Source organism: Drosophila teissieri, chromosome 3R (genome assembly GCF_016746235.2).
Source record: "Drosophila teissieri strain GT53w chromosome 3R, Prin_Dtei_1.1, whole genome shotgun sequence".
Lineage (NCBI taxonomy): Eukaryota > Metazoa > Arthropoda > Insecta > Diptera > Drosophilidae > Drosophila > Drosophila teissieri.
In genome coordinates, this window is record NC_053032.1 from 3,597,543 (window position 1) to 3,609,278 (window position 11,736).

The following is an 11,736-nucleotide window of genomic DNA, read 5'->3' on the forward strand; positions in this document are numbered from 1 at the left end:
CATGCACATACCTAATTGCTGGTTCGACTCAGCTTTGGTCTCAGTTTTCTTTTTATTTCATTAAGCTATAATTTACAAAGCTGTAAATTGCCTGATATTTGTTTTGGCCGGATCCGCACAACTAGTGAATATTATTTTGTAAGCAGCACCTCGCAGTGGTTGCGTTCGTGAGTTGTGGCCTGGAGTCGTAATTAAGGTGTGGTTGGTTAAGTGTCTGCCTATGCGATCCATTAGTTTTGCTATCCCGGGCCACTTGGATTGAGCCCTCTTCTTTTGTCAGTTAAAACTGTCTTTATTCAATAGGAAACACAACTTAAGTTTGTTTGATTATTCTAATAAGTCAGTTGCACGAAGATCAATCGCGGCTTACGACCACGCCTAAGCACATACATACATACTCGCACACATATGCACGCGCTGACACATCGTATCACGAATTTCAATGATCTGAGATCGACAGATCTGTTTACATTACATTTGTTTATGCCATTAGAGCAGCAAAATAAAGAAGAAAATTTTTTTCTTGCTTACAGAGACTTTTCAATTCCACAGCAAAATGTGCCTTTAGCGTGCTGCGCGCCAACTGAACCCGTACTTACGCTATTCAAACTAAGGATCAACTATGTTAGCAAAATTCGGCATTCTGGCGGGTATTCTTGTGCTCAACTTAGTTGGCCAGACCACGCCCCAATCGTCAGGAGACCTGTCGGATCCGGATCCGCTGTCGGGGCAGCAACCTCAGAACTATCAGCCCAGCTATAATAAGGATTACTCTCCGCGATACAATCCCTTGTATACTGGGCAGCAAAGCGCTGACCCCAACCAGTTCGACAATGCGTTGCTCGACGGACAAAGCACCAGCACCTACAAGGGGTACTATGATGGCAGGGCGGGAGGTGCTAGCCTTGGCGGCAACGTGGTCGCTCCTGGAAACAACCTTGGCGGGCTTGGCCCACAGTACGACCCCTTTAATCGGAACAGCATAGGTTCAGCAGGTGTCAGCTACAGGGACGCCTTTACCGATGAAGATAATTTTTGCCCGGAGCATTGGATCTCGTTCAGACAGACGTGCTATCGCTTTATCCGCTCGCCCAAACGAAACTGGGCAGAAGCTAAAAAGATCTGCAAGGCATACAATGCTGATCTGATAAACGTGGATAATGTAGAGAAGCACTCGTTTATACTCAAGAATCTCATCCTGCAGAATCAGCGGCAGAACCGCTTCTTTATCTCCGCCCGGCAAACGGGCCCCTTAAATTGGGTTAACGACGATAACACCCAGTTAGTCCAGATCGATGACTCTTTTTCCATGGACGAGCAAGTGCCCTTCGAAAACGAAGATCTGCACGACAATAGATTCCTTGTGCAAAACGACCTGAACAACCAAAATATCAATAATCCAAATCAATTTTACAACTTGCCTTCGGGGACTGTTAATCAGCGTAATCAAAATAACCTTCGCGGCTTCATAGGCAAGTTTCACAAATTGAAATTGTCGATATTCTAAAAAACGAATTTTTCCAGGTCCCAACCAGCCGTATGGAGACAACCGATATGTGCGCGATCGCGTTGTCTACGCGTTCTCGAAGAAAAGGGATCGGTGGATGTTTATGCCGGCATATGAAATTGAACTAAATCTCTTTATCTGCGAGGCCAAAGTATTATATAGTCCAGACAATGTCAACATAAAGTTAGACGACAAACGCCCCTACCATTACGGACTCGATATAAACGACATGGAACGGATTCCACGGGGTCCTTATTTCGTAAAGCAGCCGAACGACACGACTTTTGATGTGAACAAGAATCGGCTGATTAATGATGCAACCCTTAGCTGTTTGGCCAGCGGGTATCCAACGCCTTCGTACACATGGTACCGAGAGGTATATATAGACGACAGACTCGAGTACCAAAAGATTGATCCCCTGGTGCACGATCGATTCACCATATCTGGAGGCAACCTGATCATCTACGAGCCCAAGCAAGCACTGGACCAGGGCGCGTATCATTGTGTGGCGGAAAACAAATTTGGACGAATCCGATCCGAAAGCGCACATCTAAACTTTGGATTCATTATGGAGTTTAACCTAAAACGGTCTGCCGAGACAAGCGAAATGAACTGGGGAAAATCAATATTCTGCGACCCCCCTCAGCACTATCCCGACGTACGCTATTACTGGGCTCGAGATTATTTTCCAAACTTCGTGGAGGAGGATCAACGCGTATTCGTCTCCCGCGATGGTGCTTTATACTTCTCTTTCATTGAAACTGTAGACAGAGCCAACTACTCGTGCACCGTGCAGACCCTTGTGTCGGACACTGGCCGCAACGGGCCCTTCTTTCCGTTGCGCGTTACACCCAACAGCAACTATCAAGCATTAATATTTGCCAATACCTTTCCCAAAGTATTTCCGGAGGCACCAGTGGCAGGTGACGAGATTCGGCTTGAGTGCATGGCCTTCGGTTACCCCATTCCGTCGTACAATTGGACCCGTCAAGGCCTACCTCTTCAACGCAACGCCTACACCATCAACTATGGGCGCGTATTAATAATCCAAAATGCGACCACGAATGACAACGGCGAGTACTCTTGCACGATTACCAATCCCCGGAAGACACTGATGAAAAGCATATACATCAATATTCAAATGCGCCCACAATTTACCATTCCTCTGAAAGACATGATAAAAGACTACAACAGTGACGTGACTTTCATTTGCGAGGCATTCGCTATGCCGGACGCGAATTACACGTGGTACAAAAATGCCGAACGACTCGACCCAGCGACTATTAATCGCGATCGATACATTATCCAAGATAATGTGTTAACAATTAAGTTTCTAGAAAAGGATAAGGACGACGCAATGTACCAGTGTGGTGCTCAAAACCAATTGAAGACTTCCTTCTCATCGGCGCAGCTCCGAGTGCTGTCTATGAAGCCGTCATTTAAGAAGCATCCCCTCGAATCTGAAGTCTATGCTGTTTACAACGGCAATACGACAATTGTGTGCGACCCGGAAGCCGCTCCACGCCCAAAGTTTCAATGGAAGAAGGATGGACAAGTGATTGGCTCGGGAGGCCACCGGCGCATTCTGCCCAGTGGTACCCTGACAATAGCACCCACGTCGCGTGACGATGAGGGTATTTACACATGTATTGCATCAAACCAAGCTGGTACCGATGAATCACATGCACGAGTTATTGTATTGCGTAAGTACAGAATGCCATTTATATATGACAAATAATGTGAGTCCTATAATCAAATGTTTAAATTATTATATTATATGCATATATGTTTTATAAATAAAATGTTTAAGTAAAATTACATTTTTTAAAAGGATGAGTCTAGAGAACTCTAATAAAATAGTTTTTAATGCAATAATCATTGTGTCTAAGTAATATATTTAAACGCGAATTTCGTTGTTCGTGTCTTACGTGACTTACATATTAAACTAATTTTGAAGTATAATATTTAAAGTTTTACCAAAACTTTTCTGAACTTATTTGTTCAATTATTTGCAGAGGAAATTCGTTTTATTGAAACCCCACCACAACGCATCGTTTCCAAGGAACACGACCTAATCTTCTTGCATTGCGAGGCCGCCTTTGATGAACTGCTGGACATTGCTTATGTTTGGAAACACAACGGTGAAATCTTAAAAAACAATCATGACGGCACCGGACGTATAGTATGTTAATTTTATAAAATCTAAATTAAACCTGGCCTTATCAAATATTTTTCATTTCAGATTATAGACTGGAATAGATTGACAGTGCATAACACCAGCATGCGCGATGCCGGGGACTACGAATGCGTTGTCAAGTCGGCGGTGAACGAAATTAGCAGCAAGACCAGTGTTTCCATTGAGGGAGCTCCTGGCGCTCCTGGCGGTGTTCAAGTCATACAGATAAGTAAAACGAAGGCCATAATTGAGTGGGTGGATGGATCCAACAACGGTCGTGCGATCCGCTACTACAACATCCTAGGCCGCACAAACTGGAATCGCACCTGGGTTAATGTGTCGACCCATGTAAAGGCACGAGAGGTAGATCGATACACATCTCGTCAGCAAGCCGAGGTTGTCAATCTGACGCCGTGGTCGGCTTACGAATTTAGTGTAACTGCCGTAAACGATCTTGGAATCGGAACACCCTCGGCCCCATCGCCAATTTACAGCACCTATGAGGACAAACCATACATAGCCCCGATGAACGTTGGTGGTGGTGGTGGAAAAATCGGCGATCTAACTATTACCTGGGATCCGCTGCTGCCGCAAGAGCAGCATAGCCACGGTATACACTACAAAGTGTTTTGGAAGCTTAAGGGAGCCATTGAATGGGCATCTGACGAAATTAGAAAGCAGGATCACATGGGCGTCGCAGTTGTTAATATACCTCTTAATAACTACTATACGGAATACGAGGTTAAAGTGCAAGCTATCAACAGTGTTGGCAAAGGACCGGAGAGTGAAATAACTGTCATACACTCCGCTGAGGACATGCCACAGGTAGCTCCTCAAAAGCCAATTGCGCTTGCCTACAACTCCACATGTTTTAATGTCACTTGGAAACCTATAGACATGTCACGTGAAAACATTCGTGGCAAACTCATTGGCCACAGAGTAAGCTTACTGCACATAATTTCATTAAATTTATATACATTTTTTTGTTTATCAGTTGAAATACTGGAAAACAACGCATCAGGAAGAAGACTCTGTATACTACCTGTCACGTACTACAAGAAATTGGGCGCTGATAGTAGGCCTACAACCAGATACATATTACTTTGTAAAAGTCATGGCCTACAATGCTGCTGGTGAAGGGCCTGAAAGCGAACGCTTTGAAGGTAGGTTATGAACAGTTAAAAAAAAAAAAATGTAAAAAAGTTTAAACACAATGGTTTTAGAACGAACATATAGAAAGGCACCGCAAAAGCCGCCATCTTCAGTTCACGTATATGGAATAAACCCGTCTACGGTGCGAGTTGTTTGGCGATACGTTTCCCCCTCACAAGACGAGGAACCAGTCGAGGGTTATAAGGTACGCCGCCCGGCTCAGTGACCAACAATATCTATTACAATCTAAAACTTTTTAGGTTCGCATTTGGGAAACGGACCAGAACATGATCACGGCAAACAATACCATAGTGCCAATCGGACAGAAACTGGAATCGTACATAAATAGTCTTACGCCAGGGAAAAGCTACAACATGCGAGTCCTCGCATACAGCAATGGGGGAGACGGCCGCATGTCCAGTCCAACCTTACGCTTCCAGATGGGCAAGACAACGCGCAACGGTGCAAATACGCGACATGGCCACAACGTCAATACTGCCCTTATCTTAAGCACATTGCTGATTATTAGCACCTTTCTCTACACAAGCCACTGAATGCAGCACAAATTAAGATCCCGTAAATTTAAGCAGTAAGCACATACATATACTAAGAAGTGACCTTATATAAGAGTAAGTGCAGCTAAAAAAAAAATATACATTCCATCTCTCTTTTAAGCCCCTTATTGATGTAAATGCAATTCCGTCCATTTTATAGACTTTTATTAAAAAATAAATTGCTATCCTCATACTATTAATACCATTATATGATTGACTATATTGGTAAAGCCAAAACAAATTGTTGCCCACACATTTTTATCTAGGAATTATTGGTAAGGAAAATGTTCTGATTGGGATATATTTTATATTTCGCTCCATAACTTTTGATCAAATTTTATACCCCATTAAGAGAACTCACCTTATAATACTGCTGCAGCTTTTTATTTCCAAATTGTTAATTTAAGCCGAGGTTAAATGAGCAGAAAAATGTCATTTACGTGTTTTCGTGGTTTTTAAACCGCAACATTGTACAATTACAGATTATAGATTTAACCCAACAATCTTGAAACACTGTAGATTACAAAAACTCGGAAACTCGGCCTTATCTATGAAAAAAGAAAGCACGCTAGCCTCGGCAAATTTTTGTTTATTTGAAAGATAATTCGATGGCATTACTAAGTAATGGAATATAACTTTGGGCAAATGACCACCACGTGAGTTTTTCAGAAACTACATCCTGTAAGTCCGTATGTCGGCAATAGCTTGTTTTGTGGCTTGTGCTGGCTTCTCGGGTCGGAATTGTGGTGGGCTTGTTCGCATAGACCAACGGCTTTAAATACCCCCACAAAAAGAAATTCAATGGTGTAATATCGCACAATCTTGGAGGCCATAGCACAGGACAATTTCTGGAGATTCCGCTGTTACCAAACACTTCGCTCAATAAGTTGATGGTTTGACGGGCTGTGTGGAATGTGGCGCCGTCTTGTTGAAACCAAATGTCTACTAGACCATTCATGGCACGGTAGCGGGGTCCCGTTGACGGTAACATTAATTCCTTCATCGTCTTTTGAGAAATACTGCCTTATGATACCGCCAGCCCACCAAACAGTGCATTTCTCTGGGTGCATCGGTTGCTCATTGTATGCTTGTAGATTGCTGTCGGCCCATATGTGAGCCTCGTCAGTGAACTAAATTGTCCGGTTAAAGTGCGGATCGCGCCCGAATTCTCGGCGAAAACGATGGTAGGTTGGCTTAAGTTCCTGAACCAACTTTGCGAATGATCTTCCACAATGTCGATGGACAGAGGTGTAACTCCTGCGCTTGGTGATGAATCGATGTGTTCGGGTCTTCTGTTACACTGGCCTTAACGGCCGCAATATTTTCTTCAGCGCGAAGTCTATTCAGTGGCCGGATGTCAAAAAGATTGGGTGCGATACTTCTCGGTAGTATTGCCCACAGTCTGAATTGATGGACGATTATGAGCACCATAAAACGGGCGAAGCAACCGGTGCACTTTCACAAACGACCTCTGATTTTCAAAATAAAGTTCAACAATTTCATAAAGCACTAGATAGATGGCAGCTGACATCAAAGATGGCCAAACTGAACCCTATTAAAAAAAAAAACCTCCTAAAAACACGCGATATTTTCAATTAATTTCCCCACCTTTTCTACGACCCGTACGGTTAAAACCGATCAAAAAGAACGAAGCATTTTTTTCCAATTATTTATTTTGCTGCTTTCTATTTGTGTTCCGATCATGCCCATTCCGACTTATATATGCATATACTACATGCATATACTATACTACTACAAAAAAGCCGACTTGACTGTTGCTACTAATGAAGAATATTTATATATAATATAATATAATATGACTGCAAATGACTTCTTCACTGCGTTGCAAACTTCTTACTCATAATAGCCTTTGGAAGGGAAAATAAAGAAAGAAAATAATCTATCAGATACCCGCTATTCTTATTATACCCGTTACTCGTAAAATAAATGGGTATACTAGATTCGTTGAAAAGTATGTAACTGGAAGAAGGAAGCGTTTCCGACCATAGAAAGTATACATATATATTCTTGATCAGGATCAATAGCCGAGTCGATCTGGCCATGTCCGTCTGTCTGTCCGTCCGTATGACCGTCGAGATCTCAAGAACTATAGAAGCTAGAAAGTTGGGAATAAGCATACAGACTCCAGAGACATAGACGCAAGTTTGTCGATTCATGTTGCCACGCCCACTCTAACGCCCACAAACCGACCAAAACTGCCACGTCTACACTTTTGAAAAATGTTTTGATATTTTTTCATTTTCTTATTAGTATTGTAAATTTCTACCGATCTGCAGAAAAACTTTTTGCCACGCCCAACCTAACGCCCACAAACCGCCAAAAACAGTCAGTGTTTAAAACTCTCCTGCGCACTTCCAATAGCTGAGTAACGGGTATCAGATAGTCGGGGAACTCGACTGTAGGTGCGTTTATTATTGAACTCTGTATTTGGAATCCAAGCTTTCTCATGCAGACTGGCACTGCTACTACTTACAAACCTTTCCATGAACTGGTATACCATTTTAATTTACGAGTAGAGTATTCAAATGTTGCTGTTGTAGGGCGCTGCTTGCCGGAATATGTTAGAGAACTTATATTTAAAATACAAGTTCCTTCTGAAAAACAATACAATTTTTTTTTTTACTACGGGTTCAAAATTAATATGCATGAATATGAATTAGTCCAGCTACTTTCAGCATTTTAAAATACCACACAATACCAATCAACTTCGGGAATCCCCCTAATCTTACATGACGAATATAATATGGTGCTGTGGGATTGCTTCGGTCACACTGCGATACTGCTCGCTGCGGGTATTAGCAAAAACACAGAGTAGATAGAAGCAAACATGGTTTTATAGCGCAAATCTGATACAATCGCACTGGACATTTAGAAACTTGAACCATTGACCTGCCAGATTAAAAGGCTCTCCCGTAACGGTATCCTGGGTAGCTAGGGGAACACCATGGCGTATGGCTGGAACGGATGCGGAATGGACGTTCAGGTGAACGGGAGCAACGGCCCCATAGGCTTATCCTCAAAGTACTCTCGCAGCACGGAGCTGCGACGCGTCGAGGACAACGATATTTACCGGCTTTCCAAAATCCTAGACGAAAACTCCTGCTGGCGCAAGCTAATGTCGATCATACCCAAGGGCATGGATGTGCAGGCCTGTAGCGGAGCCGGAAACTTAAATTTTCCTGCGGAAATCAAAAAAGGGTTTAAGTATTCTGCGCAGAACGTTAGCCAGATTGACGAGGCTGCAAACCGACTGTCGCCGGACCAGAGCAAGTCGCAAATGATGATCGACGAGTGGAAAACCTCCGGCAAGCTCAACGAGCGGCCCACGGTGGGGGTGTTGCTCCAACTTCTGGTGCAGGCAGAGCTCTTTAGTGCGGCAGACTTTGTGGCACTAGACTTCCTAAACGGTAAGGCAAAAAATGTTTTCCCTAAGCTAACAAAACTAGACAAACTGTTTCCGCTGAGTAGAGTCCACCCCTCTTCGGCCGATTGACGGTCCCGCTGCGCCCCTTAGCCTGGAGCTGCCGGATAATGACATGGAAGTGGACAAATACCAATTAAGCACTGCCTCTTTTGGGGGAGGCGCTCAAGGTAGCGTTGGCCTGAACCTGGACAATTTTGAAAAAGACATTGTGGGGAGGGACAAGAGTGTACCCCAGCCGTCAGTGAACGACTCTCCCATATTGCCACCTCGACGACAGCCAAGGAATAATACTAGCTCCAGCTTCACCGCAGGCACCGGAACCATGTCGGCGACCATCCCAAATGTGCCCAACTTGACAATTCTAAATCCCAGCGAACAAATTCAGGAGCAAGTGCTGCAGCCACGACCGCCGAATATCCCAGATCTTTCTATACTTGTTGCAAACTCGGGTGATTCAGGAGCAACTTTGTCTGACAACACAAGCAACATATCGAGCTCAACGGATTCGACAAACATACCGCGAATCACTCTTTTAATTGAAAATTCTAAGAATGTAAGCTCTCGACCAAATCACGATGCAGCGAAAGCTCAGACGGCTACCACATCAATGGAGACATCAAACAACTTGCCAATGATAAGCGCCTTAAATATAAGTAATGACAGCGGGGAGACTTTGCGTCCTGAGAGCAGAAGCAGTTCCAGCAGCTTAAGCAAAGATGATGACGATGATATCGATGGTGATGAGGATGTAGAGGAAGAATACCCAGATGCCTTCCTGCCAAACCTGTGTAACTTGGAGCAGCAGAACTCAAACAATGATTCCAGCCTGACAACGGTTACTGGCACTAGCGGTGATAACAGCTTTGAGCTGACCAACGACTCCAGCTCCACCTCAAACGACGATTTCGCTTGTAACATTCCAGACTTGAGTGAGCTGCAACAATAGGTAAAAGCACCGACAGTCGGCGGTGATGACATTCTGTTCGTCACCCAAGCTTACGATAATTTATACAACCCAGATGTATTCATTTGTCTGTCCATATTGGCAGCTGGGGTTGGACCTTCTTATATTATGCATAAGGTCCAACTAGAATCTAAGACTTAGTGCAATCATCATTCATTCTCCATATCACAGCTACCGACCCAGTTTATGACAAGAACGGCAATATCAAATATTTCCGTTTAAGAAAAGCCATAACCCAATAGCAAAATTAAGAAATTTTTGTGTGCTTACAAAATACTCCTTAATTTTCTAGTATAATTTTACTTCAACCCAAAATGGGTTTTCTTTGTTTTGGGACAAACAGCGATTTCATGACATTGGCCATTATTAACTGATTTTTTATTAAAATATTTAATTTAATAAATAAATAATACTATATAATGGCTAAATACAAATAAAATATTTTTGAAAAAATCAATCAATTTTTTCAAACATGAAATTCTGTCTTTCCAGAGTTCCAGAGTTCGACTTTCTGAAGTTTTGATTTTTAAAGCTCTCGACGTTCATACGGACAGACGACGAACATGGCCAAATCGACTCGGCTAGCGGTCCTGATAATGAGTCAGGTTGATATATACAAATGATATACTTAAGTCAAAAGCTTTTTTAGGGCTGTAGGTTCAGAAGTTAGATACGACACTTATTTTTCCTTGTGTGTTCCGATGTACTATCCGTAAAATCTCCTTGGTTTAACAAAGAGTTGACACACCTAAGAAATGTAAAGTCCAGACTTTATACAGTCTGGTTTTAAAATTTCGTTAACACTAAGTGCATAACAATTTCCTCCCCTTCCTCGCTATTTTTGAAAATAATACCGTAACATCGAATTAGGCAATAGCCGATCTATTTGCCAAGTTTTTTCAAACAACATATTTCACGTTACCTCATTCCGAACAACCTTACTCTTACGCGGTATTAAAGTCAAATATAATATTTTGCCCCACTCTAAACGAATGCTCACTGCTTTAAGATCTTCAGCGTGTTAAGCCTGTCTATTCGCCAGGCCCCGACGGAATATCCGGCTGTGTGCTTAGAATCTCTGCGGGCCTTGTGCGAGCTTTTATTTGTTTGTTTGAAACTCGTACTCTAAAAGGGTATTCTAGATTTTTTGAAAAGTTACAGGGAGAAGGTAGAATTTCCGACCTTATCAAGTATACAAATTTTTGATTAGAATCAGCCTAGTCGATGTGCCCATGTTCGTCGGTCTGCCCGTAAAAACGTCGAGTTCTCGGGAACGCAACCATGACTATGACTATAAACTAGAAGGTTGAGGTGAAGAGACTCATCGCAAGCAGTGATGCCAATATTTTTCTGAAAAAAGGATAGATTAAAAAAAACGGGAAAACAAGGCTGAAAATTTCAAAAAAGGATGAAAAAACAGGACAGATTTTTTTTTGCTAATTATACCCGTTACTCGTAGAGTAAAAGGGTATACTAGATTCGTTGAAAAGTATGTAACAGGCAGAAGGAAGTGTTTCCGACCATATAAAGTATATATGTATATTCTTGATCAGGATCAGTAGCCGAGTCGATCTGGCCATGTCCGTCTGTCCGTCCGTCTGGCCGTCTGTCCGTCCGTATGAACGTCGAGATCTCAGGAACTACAAAAGCTAGAAAGTTGAGATTAAGCATACAGACTCCAGGGACATAGACGCAGCGCAAGTTTGTCGATTCATGTAAATATGTTCATATATATAAACAAGAGAGAATGCTATAGTCGAGTTCCCCGACTATCTGATACCCGTTACTCAGCTAGTGGAAGTGCGAAGGAGAGTCTTCAGCACTGACAGTTTTTATCGGTTTGTGGGCGTTAGAGAGGGCGTGGCAAAAAGTTTTTTGGCAAATCGTTAGAAATTTACAAGACTAATACAAAAATGAAAAAACATCGAAACATTTTTC

At 42.7% G+C, this 11,736-nt stretch overlaps 2 protein-coding genes across 3 annotated transcripts; both read left to right on the forward strand.

The window, feature by feature from the left end:
* The first annotated feature begins 1 nt into the window (after position 1).
* LOC122619806 (contactin) lies at positions 2–5,589 on the forward strand. Of its 2 annotated transcripts, none has more exons than XM_043796982.1 (8): positions 2–138; positions 534–1,472; positions 1,525–3,210; positions 3,523–3,689; positions 3,750–4,622; positions 4,678–4,846; positions 4,907–5,040; positions 5,096–5,589. In XM_043796982.1, the coding sequence occupies exons 2-8, from the start codon at positions 623–625 to the stop codon at positions 5,387–5,389; spliced, it is 4,173 nt and encodes a 1,390-aa protein (XP_043652917.1). In that variant the 5' UTR covers positions 2–138; positions 534–622; the 3' UTR covers positions 5,390–5,589. The 2 variants fall into 2 exon arrangements, with proteins under 2 accessions (XP_043652917.1, XP_043652915.1); XM_043796980.1 differs by having other exon boundaries at positions 18–196.
* Positions 5,590–8,171: 2,582 nt separating this feature from the next.
* LOC122619386 (protein Tube) lies at positions 8,172–10,255 on the forward strand. Its single transcript, XM_043796291.1, has 2 exons — positions 8,172–8,817; positions 8,879–10,255. Exons 1-2 carry the CDS (start codon positions 8,355–8,357, stop codon positions 9,778–9,780), a joined length of 1,365 nt encoding a protein of 454 aa, XP_043652226.1. The 5' UTR covers positions 8,172–8,354; the 3' UTR covers positions 9,781–10,255.
* The last annotated feature ends 1,481 nt before the right edge of the window (positions 10,256–11,736 follow it).

Excerpts from the sequence above, each read along its gene's own strand:
- LOC122619806 (XM_043796982.1), top strand. The coding sequence starts at position 623 with ATGTTAGCAAAATTCGGCATTCTGGCGGGTATTCTTGTGCTCAACTTA. Across the intron at positions 3,690-3,749 it reads ATGACGGCACCGGACGTATA|ATTATAGACTGGAATAGATT; the intron begins GTATGTTAATTT and ends TTTTCATTTCAG. Across the intron at positions 4,623-4,677 it reads GCAAACTCATTGGCCACAGA|TTGAAATACTGGAAAACAAC; the intron begins GTAAGCTTACTG and ends TTTGTTTATCAG.
- LOC122619386 (XM_043796291.1), top strand. The coding sequence starts at position 8,355 with ATGGCGTATGGCTGGAACGGATGCGGAATGGACGTTCAGGTGAACGGG. Across the intron at positions 8,818-8,878 it reads GGCACTAGACTTCCTAAACG|AGTCCACCCCTCTTCGGCCG; the intron begins GTAAGGCAAAAA and ends TCCGCTGAGTAG.